Here is an 18,333-nt window from a genome sequence, read left to right on the forward strand (position 1 = left end):
TTAAAAAATATGACACACCAGAGGGTGCAACCACTCCCTGCACTCTAGAGTTCCAATATGTCTGTACATGTCTTACCAATAAAGAACTGAATATAATAAATAAATAAACACAATTGGTCTTGTCTCTACACCAGAGGGAGGTTAATGAAAAACTCGTCAAACATTTACATTTATGATAAAAGCAACAAGTGGAAACCTTCCCAGCTGGATCCAAACAGATGACTCAAACACAAATTGCGAGGTCAGAGAAACAAAATGAGATTATTTTTATGCGTAAGGCAGCCGCCATTGGACATTTTAAGTGCCAGACAAGTTTGGGTTTTTCCTTTCATTATTTGTCCTGTAGGTCTTTGGTGAGGCAGCTGGTCCTTTGTTCCTCCCTGAGGTTACACATGGCGTTGAGGAAAAGTTCATACCAGAAAAAGGTAAACCCCGTGGAGAGCGCAGCCTTTATCAGGCTGGGCTTCAGGCCTTTGAACAAGCCCCGGGCCCCCTCCTCCTTGGATATTTGTATCACGCAATCCACCAGGCCCCTATAGCACCGCACCTGAGCGTGAAAATCAGAATGTTTAGAACGTGAAAAACACTCCCTGCACGAAACCAAACCCTCCAGAGAGCCCACCTGTCCGAACTGGACCCTGGCCTCCTCGAAGCCCCCCACCTGCAGCCTCTTCTTGAAGAGGTCAAGGGGATACGTGATGGTTTTACTGATTATTCCAGCACCACCGCCACACAGCAGGCTCCGCAGGTTACCTTTCAGTGGGGGGGAGGGAGTAAAATGATTTAGAACCCCCGCCAGCGAAACGGTAAAGGTGATGGGTTTCAGCTTCACTGACCTCCGGAGTCTGCGGCTGTTGGTGGTGGATCCAGCAGCCTTTTGAAGAAGTTGTAGAAGAAGAACTGCAGCCCGGCGTAAGGAAATACAGCGAGCAGTGTTGGGGACAGGCCGCGGTAAAAGGTTGACGCTCCCTCCGTGCTGCACATCATGGCCACGGCTTGTCGCAGGTTACTGTACACCTGCGGAGATGGGGAGCAAGCAGTTGAAGATCTGAGAGAAAGAGTGTTAAAAAAATAAAAGTAAACAATCGGGTAAACGTTGGCGACACTAGTGTCTACCTTGGGTTCTCCCTGAGCAGCAAAACGTGTCCTCAGGGTGTCCAGGGGCTGACAGGCCACCGTCGCCGAGCAGGCGGCCAGACCTCCACACACGAAGTGCACTCCTGACGTCTGGCTGTCGTACGGCGTCGTCTCGTGCACGACTTTGGTCAGAAACTCAAAACTGGTGAACTGGAAGAGCACCAGAGCAAACGTCTCGCCGTCACATAAAATCTGCGGGCCCAGTCTAAAAGTGCGAGGTGGGCGTTTACAGACCTGGACGGCGCCGTAGCCGATGGAAAGGAGCTGCGCCGGGATGTGGCCTTTCCAAAAAGCAGAGAACCCCTCCTCTGAAACTATGCGGCGGGAGGCCTGAAACACACCCCAGTACTTTCCTCCTGGACAGCGTGAGGACACGGGCTCAATCTGGAGCTGTGGGGAAAGTCTTGAGCTTAGTTGGTGCAAACGCCACATCAACGGACAATAAAAGCCTGCCAACAATGTTAGCACCATTTAAGGTCTTTAAATACACATACTTGATAGTTATATGGACATGTATTTACCTGGAACCTGATTTTTAGAACGTCGAAGGGGCTGATAAGGGCCCGCGTGACCATCCCGGCTGCTGACCCGGCTAAGGCAGCCTCTTTGGGAGAGGGGCCTGCACCCTGAGCACCAGGATTGTAGCCCACCATGCTTGCACAGGCTCTGCTAATAAGGTGTAGTTTGTAATATTAAGAAACATGCTTAATGTTTTTAATCGCTTGAAGGTGCCATGCCTCAAAAACAGCACCACCCGCTTGAATTATGAATTTTTGAGGCAGGAGCTGTGATGGTACTGTGAAATGGGTGTATAAAGCCCCCGAGCATTATGGCATTTATGCGGCAATATTTAGATTTTTTTGTCCCACTAATAATGCAAATTCTTGTGTACTTCGTTTAACTAACTTTTTTCCAACATTTAAAATCTGCCTCCTGTGTCTGGCCAGTTGGGGCTGTGTACAAACATGGTTACCATGGTTATAAATGCACCTTTTATATCAGTGGCCCAAAAACTATTGCGTGACTCCCAGAAATACCGGGTGTGTTCATAAAAATTCCTTTAACCCCTCAGAATTAGAGATTTTTACACAATATAAAATCAGATTCTCCTACATATATGCCTATGGACGACACTATTTAAGACAAAGTTTTGATTTGAGTTGATCTTAGATTGCAAATTCAATTGCTGTTAAAATGTGTTCCTAACACTATTGTATTAATAACCCATAGCATGGTGTAAAATTCTAGAGGGTCGATAAATTTAACATAACGTTCAGCAAATTTAGAGGACACGCTGTCTCCTATAGTCTGGGACATCGGGAGGGGCTAAACTAACGTACTAATAACGGGGGGAAAATCCGTAAAACAAGCGACACATACCTTAAAGCCCGTTTCTCATTACTACAACTATAGGCAAATGCAGAATGTGAATCCCCACATGTACAGTCAAGATATTTGTACAAGACATTTCTACAGCGCCTCAGGAGTCGCCAACATCATTTCCGGGTTATACAAGCGTTTTAAAGCGTCAAGATGAATCCCCTCCTCTCTTTGGCAACCGACACCGGAAGTAAAGGCGGCTTCGCTCTACACGATCAGCAGAGGAGGTGGCCGATACTCATCTTGACGTTGCGCCTCATTTCTAAAAGGCGACGTTGGGTAACGTAGGTTTACATTTCCCAAGTGAAATAACCAACTTTTAATAACGTTCGATGTAAAGCTTTACATTTCTTACACTGGGGGAATTCTGCACCCGTTTTCCAAATGTGAGTTATATTTAATGTGAGTTTTTTTTATCAGGCACTATGGTGTTAATTGCATTTCGTCTTTTTATCAACTGATTGGAATGTTTAATTGCTAAACATACCCGGTGTATACCATTAGAATGAGATAACCTTGTTTAGGTTGCTGTTTTATACTATTACCATTTCATTCATTCGGGCATTGTTAGGACAGGTATTGTTAGCTAGCTAGCTAACAACAACAATAATAAAAGAGTTGAGTGGCGTCAAATCCAAAAAGTTGCCCAAATTCATGTAAAATAGCATGAAAGCAAGCTAACGTAATACTTGCTAACAGTGGGAAATATTAGGCTAGTTCCCTGTTAATGGACTACTGTTGTTGCAGTTGTTGATTTCAGGGGGGATCTGATGGGATGTTTGACCTGGGCTGCTCATGTAATCCCTTTTATCTTGGTGTGAATGGGCTGTGAATAGCAGCCAGTTTGAAAGCAGGGGACTTGGCTGTTGTTGTCATGCGAATAGTTCTGCGTCTGTAAAGTATTTGGTATCCAGTTAAATAGCCCTATATATATATATATATATATATTTTAAAAACAGCAACGGTTTGTGACAGCTTGCCCAGTGTTTATCGTTATGACAGCTCTCAGGTCTAGTACGTCCAGGATGGAAAGCCCTACTGAAGACTACAAGATCCAGTCATTTGACCAGGACACCCAGATGTTGTTGAAAACAGCACTGAAAGGTCAGCACATTTCTGCGGTCTGCTAAATGAACTTACACATCAACTCTTGCTGCAAGCTTCCTCGAGTTCACAGTCATGTTGCTAATATATTTTAATATATTTAGGTTATTACATGAATGATACATTTCTATACAGTTTAATGGAAGTGCTCTTGTGTCTCTCAGACCCAGGTTCAGTGAACCTGGAGAAAGTGTCAAATATCATTATTGATCAATCATTAAAGGATCAGATGTTCAGCAAAGAGGCCGGTCGAATCTGCTACACCATCGTGCAGGTGAAACCACCTAATACATTTTTATTAATGCCCTTTAGGTGGTAGTTTCATTTGTTTTACTAAGCCCTAATACAATTTGTTAATGTATAGAGTTTCAGACTTAACTAGTTTCTTTCTTGATTTGATTTGTTCACTGTCCACTGCCATCTGTCTGACCTTTACTGGCTACTGTTCACAGGCTGAGGCCAAACAGAACAACGGCAGTGTGTTTCGGAGAAACTTGTTAAACCGGCTTCAGCAAGAGTTCAAGAACCGTGAGGAGATGAGGAAGTGCTCGCTCCAGGAGTGGGTCTGCTTTGTCACATTCATCTGCAACGTCTTCGACTACCTCAAAGTAATTCGCCTTTGTGAGGGTGATGTTTGGTCACCCGCGCTGTTCGTTCACTAGACTCAGATCAACCACACAAACAACAGGAGGCCTTGCAAGGGAGAGCTGACGAGCAGTTCAAGCTTCCTCTCTCAACTCCGTCCGTCTGCTGCTCGCTCTCCTCTTTTATTTGGTGCACACAAGATTTATGTCAATCTGACCTCATGATTCCTTCTCCGACTTCCTCGTGTCCTTGAACATGGTACCTCTCAGTGCTGGGTACCTAACAGCTTCAATACTTGGTTCAAACACTCATACATTCCTTTTGATTAAACATTCTAAATCTACTTACTATACTTACTATAGCATTGAAACGATAATAGTAATAACAACAATAATTCTTCTCACACCTTCTGCTTTCCTTTGGGATTTTTAAACACCACCTCCTCGGGTTTATTGCAGGTTTCTTACTTTCTACACTTGATAGTGTGATTTTGTTTTGACCACTTTTGGTGCATCTTCATATTTAGGTGAACAACATGCCGATGCTGGCTTTGGTCCATCCTGTGTTCGATTGTCTGATGAGACTAGCCCAACCTGATGCCTTGTTAAATGAGGCGGAAGTAAGAATTGATCCACCCTATAAAGAAAAAGCACTTTTTAGCAATTATCGCACTGATCCCCTCACTTTCCTGCTGCAGGTGGACTGTCTGGTGCTGCAGCTGCATCGGATCGGAGAGCAGCTCGAGAATGCAAACAGACCGCGGATGGACGAGCTTTTCTTCCAGCTGCGAGACGGGTTCCTGCTGCAGGAAGGCCTCAGCTCCATGTCCCGCCTGCTGCTGCTGGAACTGTTGGAGTTTCGAGCTGGAGGATGGTCGCTCAGCTCCACCGCAGACAAGTACTACTACAGTGAAATTGCCGAGTAGGATTGTTTTAAGGGCGTCATCGTTACACATATTTTAGCCAGCATTCAGATACCTCTGTCTAATCACCTTACAAAACCAGCGAGGTCCTCTCATTGAGGTTAAATGACAGTGCAATTCAAAGTAAAGCAACGTTTTGTTGGAATTACTGTAGCCATGGAGGTGGTAAGGAGCTGAGCTAATAAGGTAAAGCAACATTCAGGTGAACTATAAACATTTTCAGCGCACGATGACACTGATTTTACAGAGTATTTATAAATCATTCAGGCATTCCTTTTTTGAGAAATCATTTCAAAGTCCTGTTTTATTCATATTTTGAAGCAGAATTCAAAGTGCTTTGAAAAAGACATTCCGCGCAATTAAAAGCTGATTTGAATTTTGCTTTACCTTTGGACCTTTGTATTGCTGTGACCAATGGTTTTAACTGAGACATGCCAATGTTTTTGGCATTTAGTTGAGCTTAGGTTTATATTTTTACACACCTCTCAAGTCTTTTATCCACCAGGCAAGGATTCCTATAATTTGCCACACAACACTTTTCCATTTAGACTCTAAATGGAAGATGATTAAAACTCTCTAAATTTTAGAGAGTTTTAATAATCTTTTATTGGCCCCAATGGAATATATCAGAACCTGCATTGATTACAAATCAATCCAACAGGGGAATTTTCTCTATTCTAAACAGTAAAAATAACCAAAGGAACTGGATCATTCCAGCTATTGAATTAGATTAAGACGTTTGCACCAAAATAAATGTATCCAAGTGTTAATTCTAAAATTTGTATTTAAAGTTGGGTCAACAGTTTTGCAGCTGATAGATGCAAGGTCAATTTAAGCTGCATGACACAGAAAAAGGTGCAATAAGTAGTTACAAAAATGTAACAATACTGATCGTTGTTCGCGTCACTGCACAAAATCTGCTGGATCGCTGAAACATTGTGCTTTTAGGTCAGTTTAGGATGAATAAGATTTAAGATCCTACCCACTAATCTTACTAAATCTTATTTTGCTTCAATACTCTTAAAATTGAAAGAAGCTACTCTTTTGGGGTTCATTCATTCCCCGAACCGTCTGTGTAAATTTAGGCTGGAGTCTAAAAATTAAATGACTGGCCATAAAACTTCAATTTTATAAAACTCCTTCGTCTGCACTGTGCCAATGATCCGTGTCGCTTTGCATCTTCATCACTGCTGTTTCAATATGTTGCTCGAAAGTCAGTCACCAACACAAAATCTGTGTTCCTTAGTCCACTTCTGATGCTGGAGTCTGTTGTGACCTTTGCCGTGGGAAAAGAAAAAAAAAGACTAAAAGTTCTTTAATCTTGCATTATGTACATACAACTAAAATAGGCCCCAATGTAATTTGCTTGAAAAAAATTGGCTCAAATTTTTAAAAGATGTATTTGAAAGTATTAGACAGTACTGACTTTATACACGAATACACAACATTTTTACATCTTTGAGTTTTGTATAGTTATGTAAATGTATTTGTAATAAATCTGAATTTTACATTTCACTTTGTATTTGCTACAGTTATTTGTACAGAATGAAAAAGAAATGTAACCATTGCCATTTATATTCATTTCCCAGTAAAGGATTTTCTTTACTATTTACAGTAGCACTTTCAACACAAGACCAGTAAATCATCCATGGATCCATCATGGCCAACATGTAAATCCCATCAGTTCGGAAAGGAAATCCGAGTTTAAGACCCTCTTGAGTTTTGCTCTACCACCAGCGGTAGTGAGCGTACGCCCTGTTGGCTTCAGCCATCTTGTGCATTTCATACTTCTTCTTGATAACGTTGCCCTCATTTGCAAATGCTGCCAACAGCTCCTGCGACAGCTTCTCATCCATGTGTGTACGTCTGTGTCTGTTCTCCCTGCACTCGTTGATCATCCATTTCATTGCAAGGAAGCGTCGCCTATTCTCAGTGAGAGGGATGGGCACCTGAGTGGGGTTGGAGACCAAACAGAACATCAACATACTTGATTCTCATCAGTGATAGATGATGGGGGCTGTTCTGGCCAAGTACTTGCCTGGTAGAACTTTCCACCTCTCTGTATGCTGGCCAACCCAACGACAGGTTTACAGTTGTCCAGAGCCTGGTGAAAGATGGTGTAGGGGTTACACTCAATCTCTTCCTTCTTCTCCTCTGAGGCTTTGTGGTATTTCTCTACTTGTTTTCTCTTTATGTTTTCTAGGGTCTGCAAGAGGAGAGAAAAAAAATGTTCCACATTATTGTGTAACCAAATATCTTACCATTTCTTTTAGTACTACCTTTCTTACCTGCGTTAAGATTTCTTGAGATAAAACCTTGTTCCCACTTTTCATCATCATGTTGGTGAATTTACTGAAAGATGTAACCATAAACATGAGCTGTGCATATGTAGCTAAAAGGGCTCTTGTACCTGTAGAGATCTGGGAGGTTGTATTGTTCTACCTGAGGACAGGATCGCTGAAGAACGAGCTGGTGACTCCGATGGGTGCAGATTTGATGGGTCTGAGCATTTTCAGCTCTAGCTCCTTCTTGTCCTCAGCACTTAGTTCTGTCTCTGATCTGTTGTAGGCTTCCTTCTGCACCTCTGGCTCCAAGTAGTATGGGTTGTATCTGCTCCATCGTACAAAGAACACTCTGCAGAAAAGGAAAATGCATGTTACGGTACACATAAAAAGGCAAACAAAGACAATAATAATGGTCATTTGAAGCTACTAACTAAAAAAGATTAGGCTGCTCAAACAAAACTACTGTATAAAGTGTCGTTTACAATGTTTCAGGTTGAGTTATATTAACGTTTTAAAATGAATAACCAATTATTAGCACTTTTAAGTGTTTCAATCGGTGCATCTTAACACTCGCGATCATATATTTTGGGTCTAACGATTCATTTTTAATAAACCGCTAGGCTAAAACGCAGCAGCTGTTAAACAGGGATGCAAGGAAAACACACCTTATCACGATACATAAAACAAACAACTGTTAATTGCTTTAATATTAACAAACATATAAATTACCTTGGCGTCCAAGGTTTTAACAATCCTGAGATGGAAGCAGCCATCTTGAAAATGTGAACGCCAAGACCCAAGAGTAGTGTCTCCTGCAGGTGCCTTCATAAAAATAATAAAATTAAATTTTCTACAAAAATTGAATGTAACTGAGATAAATTAAAGATACATTGCTGGCAGTGTATTATATTAGCGATCTTTCTTTTATCTAATAGTAAATTTCTATTTTACACGAAATGAAATTCTGTCCTGTCGCGCACACGCCGGTGACATCACGCAATGTTTTTAGTGCTATGGCGTACCAGGAAGGGGAGTCGCTTGAATCTTGGCTCAGTGAGTGATGAATCCTCGTCAATAAATTAAATATCAGCTAATATTGGCTACATATGTCAACTGGGTTGACAAGAAAGTGTATAAGCTAACAGTTAGCTCAGGGCATGTTTTAGGATGACACAGAGCTAGTTCATGTCGTGGATGACAGTCAGCTCTTTGCATCATTAGCATGATAATAAGTAGGGGGCTTTAGTAAGTGCTGTCAGGGTCGTGTTAAAAGTCGCACTTGGGTTGTGAGCTTATGAAAATAGTTCATTTTGCAGGTTGTACCGCATCATTCTCGTCAACCACTCATGTGTTTCTGTATCAGATAAAGCCACCCATCCGACAAACAGACAGGAAGACTGGGAGTACATCATAGGTTTCTGTGATCAGATCAACAAGGAACTGGAAGGGTACCTTTTTGAAATAGGACCCATCTGTTTTGCTAGTTGTGCCGGATAAATATATCTCTCTTATCTTTTTTTTCTCCAGTCCTCAAATAGCTGTTACTCTGCTTGTGCACAAAATCCACTCACCACAGGAATGGGAGGCTCTGCAAGCTCTTACAGTAAGAAAACCTGCAACAAAAAGCCACTCATCATAGAAACAATCATTTAATTTCAGCTATTTTGTTTAGGCATTGGAAGCATGTATGAAGAACTGTGGGAGGAGGTTTCATAAAGAAGTGGGGAAATACCGATTTTTAAATGAGTTAATCAAAGTCGTGTCTCCCAAGGTAAGTTCACATTTCAGGTTGAGGAAAACTGCTGAGTCTGCATTCAGTCATGTTATGCTCACCTATTTTCTCTAGTACATGGGTGACAGTACACCTGAAAAGGTGAAGCTGAAGATCGTAGAAATGCTGTACAGCTGGACGGTGGCTTTTCCAAATGAAACCAAAATTAGTGAAGCCTACCAGACATTAAAAAGCCAAGGTGAATTGAGATGAGCATTAAAGGAACCATGACAGGAAATGTGTATGAAATAGAATTAATTATCCAGCCATTACTCCTATTGCTAGGTCTTGTGTCCCGGGACCCAGAGCTGCCGTTGGACAGAACTCTGATCCCCTCTCCTCCAACGAGACCCAAACATCCGGTGTTTGACAACGAGGACATGGGAAAGGTGAAAGAGTCAAGGAGGAAAACTAAATCAGATGCATTTTTCTTCTGTTAAACAGTGACTATATTAAGATGAAATAACATCTTGAAATCTAAGAGTGGATAGATTTCTGCTACCGTGACTTGATTTGAAATAGGCTTGTGTGTGTGTGTTCCTGTGTGTGTGCCTGTGTCTGTGGTTTAGTTGCTTGCTGAGCTTCTGCGCAGTAAAAATCAGGAGGACCTCCAGGAAGCCAACAGATTAATCAAAAACATGGTAAAAGAGGTAAGAACAGTTCCTATGGTACCCATAAAGACCGTTACTCTTGACTTTGGTCTTCTCATTCAGTAGGAGAGTAGTGGTGTAAGGAATTGACAGTACAGTATAAATATTCATATTTTTCGTACTTGACTTGACAGTAATGGTGCAAACATTTAGTCTGCTTTCCAATGCTGTTGTCAGGATGAGGCCCGAGTCCATAAGGTCACAAAACGCTTACACACACTAGAAGAGGTGAACATCAACGTGAAGCTGCTGACGGAGATGCTGTCCCACTATGATAAAGACGGCTCCACAGACTCGGACAAGGAAATCATTAAGGTGTGACTCTATTAAATTTGTAGAAAAACTTAAGTTGAATTATTTAAAAGATCTAGAATATGTACTGAGCTATCCCAGTACAGTACTGTACAGTAATAGAGGACTATTTCATTTAATGTATCTACAAAAATCACATTTTTTATTGATTATTTTACTCAGCAAAGATTAGCTTTTGTCTGATTAGTCATAGAAATTTCTTCGCTGGTTGTTTTAAAACTGATTTCTTTTCTTTTAATCTCTCAGGAACTCTACGAGCGGTGCGACAGTCTGCGGCGTGCCGCTTTTAAAATGGCCACTGAGACCGAGGACAATGACACCAGTTTAGGTTGACTGGTTGGGGTTTCTTTTATTTGGTGACACTTTGACTTGTTCTGACCTTCACCTCTGACCTGATTTGTCTGCAGGTGACATCCTGCAGGCCAGCGACGACCTCTCCAGGGTCATTAACTCCTATAAGAATATTGTTGAGGGCCAGCCCATTAACGGTGACAGTGAAGACCCCCGATCCACAGCTGGTTACAGTGAGACAGGTAGGGCTCATGAAAACATGATCTATAACTGACAGCCTCCTACTTTGCCTAACTATTAGTTGTTCTCTGGTGACTCAACAGATACCACAGATACGCTGATTGACCTCACTGGACTTGACACCACCGACCCGCCTCAGCCTGACCTCCTTCCTTCCCAGTCTCTAAATCCCGTCTCTACCAGTTCTTTGACCTTCCCCATCCCTGTCCTGCCTCCTCCTCCCAAACACCTCACAGGCTCCCACGGCAGTCGGAGCAGCAGCCCCAGCCATCCTCCCCTCGACAAGGCCTCCACATCTCTCTCCCTCCTCGATGATGAGCTCCTGTCTTTAGGTAGGACAGCCCAAAATTCCCTGCTGCTTTATGACAATGAGATATCTGTGGGTCAATGAGGAAGAATGCTCACACCTTCTTTCAGGACTGAACGACCCTCCGGGGACCCAGAACAGCCAACCGAACCCAAAGCTAAATGGATTGTCCAATCAGTGGACTTCCCTGCAGGTACATGTCATTTGATTTGTGAGTAAAACTGTAACTGTATTAATAAATATATAACGGAAGAGCGTTAATCAGTTTCATCTGTCTGTATTATCGCTATAGGCTCCAGCTTCAGTGGTGGATATCTTTGGCAGCACAGCTGCTTCGGGTCTAACAGGACCCACAGTTCTCCCACCCCCCACAACTGCCACCACTTCACAAAATCTGCAAGATCTGTTGGGCTTTTCGGATCACAGCAGGTACTGTGTCCTCCACAGGGACTCTCTATTGTGCTAACTCTGAGAATCTCTGTTGCTATTGGTGATCCATCATGTGGAATTTTTTCTAGTTTGTCCACTCAGATGACGGCTGGAGGGAGTGGCTTTAGGATGCCTGCAGCAGTGCCCGCTCTTGTGCCCAGGCAGAACTGTCCCTCCTCGCCCGCTCTCCTCCAGCATACAATGCCAGGCTCTCCTGCACTGTCCCACGCCAAGGCCCTGGATCCTGGCTCAGCCCCTGGCAGTCCACTTTTTCAATTCCTGTCCCCCAATCATCCGCCTCTCCTCAGCAGCCCAGCGCGAGCTACAGACATCTCACTGAACAATGTGCATGTTCCTCTGGAAGCCATCAGACCCAGTGAGGAATACTGAAAAATTGGCAGTAATTGCTGTGTTTCTTCTCTTCTGATTGTTTTTTCCATCTGCTGTCAGGTAAAGTGCTTCCTGTGACAGCCTACGACAAAGACGGGGTTCGCATGCTTCTCAACTTTGCCTCTGACTGTCCAGCCGGCAGACCCGATGTGCTGGTCATGGTGGTGTCCTTACTGAACACAGCGCCCCTACCTGTTCACAATGTGCAACTGCAGGCTGCTGTTCCCAAGGTAGAGAAGCTTCATCTGTGGTGAAAAAAATCATTCTGCTTTACTTAATAGGTCCAAAGCCCTGCCTCACTCTTTAATATCCCACCAGTCAATGAAGGTGAGACTGCAGCCTCCATCAGCGACAGAACTGGCACCGTTTAACCCCATTTTACCTCCGGCCTCCATCACGCAGATTATGTTACTGGCCAATCCAACAAAGGTACGTTGCATGATGTAAAGACATAGAATCTGCTGGTGGTGGCTAATGTGGTGCATCCTCACAGGAGAAGGTGCGAATGCGTTACAAGCTGGCTTTCACACTCGGGGACCGCCTTTGCAACGAGGTGGGTGAGGTCGACCAGTTCCCCCCGCAAGAGTTGTGGGGGCGTCTATAGTGGCGCGTGGGCCTGCTGCTTCTCTGTGAGGGGGTGTGATCCTCCCAGAGAGAAAGAAAACTTTACATTCCTCGATATTTGTTAATTTTCTGACTAACATTACTGCTGTGAGCCAAAAAGACAAAAATGTAGTGCTTGTGGTTTTTTTAGCTGAGAGCTAAAGAGCTAGAAAATACACGCTAGCAAGATTTTGATTAAAATAAATGTTTCAATGGACCTTCCCCAGAATTATCCACCTTAATGCGCAGTGATTGCACATTAGCTTCAATGCAGACTAAATTAGCCCGCAAGTTATTAGTGAGTACTTTTTCTAACCAGACAAAATAATCTAATATATGTAAAGTCTAATAGCCGTTTTAAATTGGGGGGTATTGGCACTGCTGCAGACCAATTGTGTATTGTTTTATTTATTAATATTTAAAATATTATCAACGGTTGGAGGAAATGTTGAAGTTTCTTCTGATGATCAGTATATTTTGTGCAGCTGTCAAGTGTTATGGTCTTACTGAAACTAGAGAATGTGAACTGAGAAAGTTGGTAGAAAAAAGGAAAATCAGGTAAACGTGTCATGGTGGGAGTGTGTGTTGTTTTTCTATATCAGTCTTCTGATAGTGTGTAATGTACATAGTATGTCATGTATTTATTGTTTGACAAAGACGTGACGTGTTGATTTTTAGGAGTGTCAGGCCTGTACATACTGGATGATGTGATGTGTTCGCTGCACGAACAGGAATAAATTCTTTCAGAGCATGTCTGATTTAGAGTTTTCTTATCAAAGAGCATGGTTTTATATTTCAATTTTATGTACAGTACAAAATGTTGATATTCAGGTTTCCACCGTGCCCTCTTTGACGATAGCCATGGCCAGATTCCTGGCCAGAGCGAGTCTCAGGAGCTCCACTTTAGTCTGCTCCATGTCTTCATCCTGAAACCACAGAAGTCTGGTGGAATACACATCTTAAAGCAGTTGTACATATGAGGACTGTATTTAAGCTTGTATTTAAGTTTGTCTACAGGCCTCATTTTTATATTTAGGATGCAGTGTGAGGAAGTGCGTTTGTACCTGCATGGTTCTGTCTTCACTGGCAGGAGTGGCGTTCAGTGAGGAGGTGAGCTCTTCTAAGCAGAACATCAGCTCGTGAGTCTGGTCTGCCGAGAAGATCACCTGTAAACAATTGCAGAAAGTTGCTCAGACAAAACCAAAATTTGCGTTTCCCCAGCATCGCATCACAATGACCCTGATGCAGTAAATTATGGAGTCCGTGGCAACATCACGTTCGAGGGTGACCGACCTCTTTCTGCTCCAACAGTGGCAGAGCGTCAGTCAGCAAGGTCATCCAGAAGCTCCTGGGAGCGATCTTGGCTGTCATGAGGGAGAGGAGGAGCTTAGCTGCCTCGCTGAAGCGCTTCTCTCCATACAGCTTGTGGAATTCGCGGTACTTTCCTACAAAAATACAAGAGAGCAAATGTTCCCATGCTGCATCATATGATTCTTTAATTACGGTATGCCTGCAGATAGATGTAATCATTCTGCTTGCATCTCCATGTCAGGTCACATGAGACTGAATGTTCCACCATTTGATGTTGGAGGTTAATTTTTCAGACTTGGAGTCACATGTTGTGCTGTTTCAGCAATGACGCTGCGCGTGACTGATCATACCGAGGAAAGTCAGCCTGTCGCTGAGCAGCATCGCTGGACCCAAGTTGTCTATCAGGTCCAAATCTGAGAAAGTCCCTCTGATACAGTAATCCTGTAAAAACCTGACACACACACACACACTTAAGACCATGTGAAAATTGATTGTGCCAATGCATCTTGTAGGGATTTACTTTTCTGATATGAGGGTAGCAAACGCTGCATCTTTGGCCCTGATGCTCCAAGAAAGAGCTGAGCCAAGTCTGTTGTTCCTCAGGGCACGCATAGCCATGATTTTACAGATGCTGCGCACTGAAAGACACCAGGAGATCGACAGTTTAACTCTACATACAAAGGGGGGCTTTGAGGGCTGAGGAAGAACACACAACCTTGCTCGGGCATTTGTCTCTGCTCGCAGATCCTCAGCACCTTCAGTGCTTTGCGCTCCGTGTCTAAAGGCACGTGGTCAATCTGCAGCTCCAAGTAGACTCGTCCGAACTCTGGGCAGTGGTCAAAGTAGTCCACAGCCAACTGCCATAAACTTAAAAGAAGCATTTAAGCATCAGTTTGCAAACTCTGTGTAAATGTGTTATGTGAAAAATCTACATACCTGTGATGAGTAAAGAGTCCAGACGCATATTCCAACAGAAGGAACTCTCTCAAGTTCGAACCAAAGCTTCATACAAACAGCACAGAAAGACATTTAAAATGTAGAGAAACAAAATACCAAACACAAGGAATTCACATTAAAGTATACTCAAGTACAAGTGCCAGCAGACTAAGTTCTTACTGTAGATTGTGAGACTGAAGGAGTTTGCAGTGGTCCAAGAGATCTGTTAAATGTGCCACAAACCACCAATTGTTGAGAGCAATGCTGGGAGACAAAATAAGGTGGAGGAATTAAATGATGGTTCACTGAAAGAGTGAATAGATCAGAGGTAAAGGCCTGCATGATGGAACCCTGTGAGTCACCTGCAGTCTTTGAGGACTTGATGGATGTCAAACTCAAAGGCAGCGAGTAAGATGCTGTCCAGGGGCTCTGGGACACTCCTCGACTCCAGAAACAGGGTCATGCACGACTGCAACCAAATACTCATTAGCAGAGCTGGAGAAGCAGGAAAGTAGTCACTCATGTGGCAAAACGTGTACCTGAGCGTAGTGATGTAACTCAGTGGGTTTGACTGTTGGGTGACAATAGAGCAACCTTGTAACCAGGAAGTGGTACCAGGTACTCAGCAGCTCCTTATGCTCCAGCAAAGTGTCTTCATCACCAACTAGGATCTAAAATGAAGAGAATGTGTTTGGGAAAGCCTGAGTTAAAAGGCACAGAAACAACCTGAGGGGGGAAGGAGACATTACTGACTTTGCAGATGAGTTCCAAGTGTTTGTTGCTGGAAAAGGAGTTATCCTGCAGGCAGTGATCTGCTTCCTCGTGCCACAGGCTCCACTTCACATGAAACTCTGTCAACGTCTGCGTGCCACCAGGCTGCGGGATAATCGCGGAATGATCAAGTCTCAAAACATCCATTTGCTTCTCACTGCCCTCCTTTATTTATGTAAATGTAACTATTTAGCCAAATATTGGTATTTCAGGATATTCCCCTTGTTAACTGGCATTGGTAGGTATTGGCTATTGACCAATTTCTTATTTTAAAATTGGTGTCTGCGCAGAATTCACAAACGCTGTGTTCCTAAATGTAACCCCTGTTACTCGTAAAGGCTAAATACAACGTATTTTATCTGCATGTATAATTGGCATATAAAAATAGAAAATTTCATACATTGTAGAATGGCATCTTGCTGAGCAGACTGTCCATCAGCTTGTACATGTTCCTTGCTGCGGGATGTAGAACAGCTTGCTTCATTAGCATCTGCCTGGCCTCCTCCAACCTGCCCTGCAGGATGTAACTCACAACCTGCCGAGGATAAAACCAAAGCATGTGAGAACCAATTTCACAATCCAAGACAAGCTGGACGTAGAATGTATTGCTTGGTAGAACGCACCACATCCCAGTAGTCACGATGCTCAGCTGGGCTCTCACTTTGCAGCACTTCTTTGGCCTTTTCATCCACATCAGCTTTGTGTAACCTTACCCAGTCCAGCAGATGGAGGAGGACAGACCCGGCTGACAACCCAAACACACCGCTGATTACTTTGGTTGAAATGTTCTTTCATGATATGCCTTTTTAAAAATGCATTTATTGTGTACATTACTATACGTATAAGATTCATCTCTAACCAGGAGCAGCATCAATGAAAAGTACTTCACACAGATTCCAGATCAGTTCTATGGCCAACAGAATGGACACCTGTGATTCAAAATTAGAGGCAGAGATTAGGTGAAAGAGTGAGTAAAATGACCTAAAAAATATTTCCAATCACCAATTAATATTTATTGCATCAATCTGACCTGCTTAATTACCAACTACATTTTTCATCTTAGTGTTGTAATTTATGTCAGCATGCCAACATTAAATCTGTACAGTATAACTCACCTGATTTCCATATTGTGTTGCAATGTCTGGTGATTTTGTGGAAACTATAGATAAGAGAAACAGCTCAGTGGGACGGTAATACTCACATACTAAAACCTTTAACATTCGGCATATAATCAAAATTTTCACCAGCAACTTGTTGAAGCTCTTCCATACAGGCTCGAATAACAGATCTGTAGTTTTTACTGACGCTGACAAACCTGAGACGGTAATAAACGCCGTTATAAATTGGGCAATACTGTCATCTGTACAAACAATGTTTCCATCATTAACTCCAATCTTACTGAGCTTTTTTGTTCTTGCTGGGAAGTTCCTCTCCAACTGTTTGCAGCCCAACAAAGATGTGATGTGATTCATTGAAAAGTTTGCGTAAAATTGGTGAATAAATGTCCTCGTCCTTCCTGATTTCATGAATGAAGGGAGATCCTGAACCCACAAATCCTTAAATACATTTTGACAGAGTACAGAGATTAGACACGACACGTGAGAATACATATTTTCAATTATCCCATACATACCTGATGCTTTGTACAGGGTTTCATACACAAGGATATCGCCAGGTCCCCACGTAAATCCCAAATGCTTCCCAGCACTGGCTGGAATGTTCTGAATTGAAAATAGAGACACCTTTTCACTAGCCACTTTCAAATTTGGTCACTTGGACTAATTAATTTGAAAAATAAAAGGACATCTAGACCCGGTGGTAACTTACGGTGATTACTGGCTCAACGTCTACCTCCTCCATTATGAAAAATAGAATCAATAGTAAGAAGAAATCAAAGTTATCAATATTTAAGACACTTCCACCGCCATGAATCACAAGCGAAAAATTGCATCCGCGCTTTCTAGTTCATCAACTAAAGCCCCGAGTGTCGCAGGCGAGATGACGTCATCGCGAGGGCGTCCTTCTTTTTGCCTGTTTTTTAACTCTATGCATTTAGGCATGTAGACCTGGTGCTCGAGACAAATTGCTGAAGTTTAAAGCCAGCATCAGAATGGGGAAGAAAGGGGATTTAAATGACTTTGAACGTGGCATGGTTGTTGGGGCCAGACGGGCTGGTCTGAGTATTTCAGAAACGGCTGATCGACTGGGATTTTCACGCACAACTATCTCTAGGGTTTACAGAGAATGGTCCAAAAAAGACAAAATATCCAGTCAGCGGCAGTTGTGCGGACGAAAATGCCTTGTTGATATGAGAGGTCAGAGGACAATAGACAAACTGATTCGAGATGATAGAAAGGCAACAGTAACTCAAATAACCACCCGTTACAACCAAGGAATGCAGAATAGCATCTCTGAACGCACAACACGTCGAACCTTGAAGAAGATGGGTTACAGCAACAGAAATCCGCGCCGGGTGTCACTCGGTGTACCTAATAAAGTGGCCGGTGAGTGTATAATTGACGTGAATACAGATGTGTTTACAGTAAGTCAAAATGATAAAGCAGGTTCATATATGTTATGGCGATTGTGAAAAATACTCAAGCAGTTAATGTCAAATATGGGTATATTTTGTTGTTCCAAATCAATCACCTAACATGAAATGTAAATTTTACTGAACTGAAGAGGCATTAAGATTTTATACTCGTCCATCAGAAAAACAAGATGGCCGCTGTTTTTATGAAATTGGAAAGGGGGAGCGCAAATTAAGAATACGTGTGTGGTCGCGTGGTGATTAAAACATTGCAGTTGCATGGGCGGATGGTCTGGATAATGATGAGTAAACACATGCTGTTAAATAAATATTACAAACAAGAAAATAAGGGGAAAACGAAATGCGCGTTCATGTGTTG

At 42.8% G+C, this 18,333-nt stretch overlaps 5 protein-coding genes across 10 annotated transcripts; 2 read left to right on the forward strand and 3 right to left on the reverse strand.

Moving 5' to 3' along the window:
- Positions 1 to 319: 319 nt before the first annotated feature.
- Positions 320 to 2,668, reverse strand: slc25a19 (solute carrier family 25 member 19). Of its 2 annotated transcripts, none has more exons than XM_057015764.1 (7): positions 2,518 to 2,668; positions 1,659 to 1,806; positions 1,372 to 1,527; positions 1,117 to 1,287; positions 837 to 1,017; positions 623 to 753; positions 320 to 547 (listed from the first exon to the last, which is right to left on the reverse strand). In XM_057015764.1, the coding sequence occupies exons 2-7, from the start codon at positions 1,788 to 1,790 to the stop codon at positions 332 to 334; spliced, it is 987 nt and encodes a 328-aa protein (XP_056871744.1). In that variant the 5' UTR covers positions 1,791 to 1,806; positions 2,518 to 2,668; the 3' UTR covers positions 320 to 331. The 2 variants fall into 2 exon arrangements, with proteins under 2 accessions (XP_056871744.1, XP_056871745.1); XM_057015765.1 differs by having other exon boundaries at positions 1,659 to 1,803; positions 2,518 to 2,644.
- Positions 2,669 to 2,728: 60 nt separating this feature from the next.
- On the forward strand, positions 2,729 to 6,643 carry mif4gdb (MIF4G domain containing b). Of its 5 annotated transcripts, XM_057015770.1 has the most exons (6): positions 2,752 to 2,903; positions 3,502 to 3,621; positions 3,786 to 3,895; positions 4,074 to 4,229; positions 4,733 to 4,825; positions 4,904 to 6,643. In XM_057015770.1, exons 2-6 carry the CDS (start codon positions 3,513 to 3,515, stop codon positions 5,129 to 5,131), a joined length of 696 nt encoding a protein of 231 aa, XP_056871750.1. In that variant the 5' UTR covers positions 2,752 to 2,903; positions 3,502 to 3,512; the 3' UTR covers positions 5,132 to 6,643. The 5 variants fall into 5 exon arrangements, with proteins under 5 accessions (XP_056871747.1, XP_056871750.1, XP_056871749.1 ...); XM_057015767.1 differs by having other exon boundaries at positions 2,729 to 2,903; positions 3,477 to 3,621; positions 4,733 to 6,643; XM_057015769.1 differs by having other exon boundaries at positions 2,752 to 2,919; positions 3,520 to 3,621; positions 4,733 to 6,643.
- Positions 6,644 to 6,699: 56 nt separating this feature from the next.
- On the reverse strand, positions 6,700 to 8,381 carry mrps7 (mitochondrial ribosomal protein S7). Its single transcript, XM_057015772.1, has 5 exons — positions 8,143 to 8,381; positions 7,571 to 7,762; positions 7,417 to 7,480; positions 7,167 to 7,334; positions 6,700 to 7,077 (listed from the first exon to the last, which is right to left on the reverse strand). The coding sequence occupies exons 1-5, from the start codon at positions 8,184 to 8,186 to the stop codon at positions 6,856 to 6,858; spliced, it is 690 nt and encodes a 229-aa protein (XP_056871752.1). The 5' UTR covers positions 8,187 to 8,381; the 3' UTR covers positions 6,700 to 6,855.
- gga3b (golgi associated, gamma adaptin ear containing, ARF binding protein 3b) lies at positions 8,336 to 13,157 on the forward strand. The gene is made up of 17 exons (XM_057015761.1): positions 8,336 to 8,466; positions 8,777 to 8,861; positions 8,941 to 9,016; positions 9,086 to 9,184; positions 9,260 to 9,383; positions 9,470 to 9,573; positions 9,754 to 9,834; positions 10,012 to 10,149; positions 10,393 to 10,474; positions 10,554 to 10,679; positions 10,761 to 11,009; positions 11,095 to 11,177; positions 11,277 to 11,413; positions 11,503 to 11,789; positions 11,864 to 12,033; positions 12,122 to 12,232; positions 12,297 to 13,157. The coding sequence occupies exons 1-17, from the start codon at positions 8,370 to 8,372 to the stop codon at positions 12,405 to 12,407; spliced, it is 2,160 nt and encodes a 719-aa protein (XP_056871741.1). The 5' UTR covers positions 8,336 to 8,369; the 3' UTR covers positions 12,408 to 13,157.
- Positions 13,158 to 13,159: 2 nt separating this feature from the next.
- On the reverse strand, positions 13,160 to 17,951 carry nup85 (nucleoporin 85). The gene is made up of 19 exons (XM_057015762.1): positions 17,252 to 17,951; positions 17,058 to 17,145; positions 16,824 to 16,980; positions 16,669 to 16,739; positions 16,540 to 16,583; positions 16,284 to 16,353; positions 16,048 to 16,169; positions 15,825 to 15,959; positions 15,407 to 15,529; positions 15,193 to 15,324; positions 15,016 to 15,122; positions 14,834 to 14,917; positions 14,654 to 14,719; positions 14,433 to 14,584; positions 14,238 to 14,355; positions 14,068 to 14,168; positions 13,700 to 13,851; positions 13,471 to 13,572; positions 13,160 to 13,332 (listed from the first exon to the last, which is right to left on the reverse strand). Exons 1-19 carry the CDS (start codon positions 17,282 to 17,284, stop codon positions 13,234 to 13,236), a joined length of 1,956 nt encoding a protein of 651 aa, XP_056871742.1. The 5' UTR covers positions 17,285 to 17,951; the 3' UTR covers positions 13,160 to 13,233.
- Between the last annotated feature and the right edge of the window lie 382 nt (positions 17,952 to 18,333).

The sequence above is a fragment of the Takifugu flavidus genome, chromosome 18 (genome assembly GCF_003711565.1).
Source record: "Takifugu flavidus isolate HTHZ2018 chromosome 18, ASM371156v2, whole genome shotgun sequence".
NCBI classification, from domain to species: Eukaryota; Metazoa; Chordata; class Actinopteri; order Tetraodontiformes; family Tetraodontidae; genus Takifugu; species Takifugu flavidus.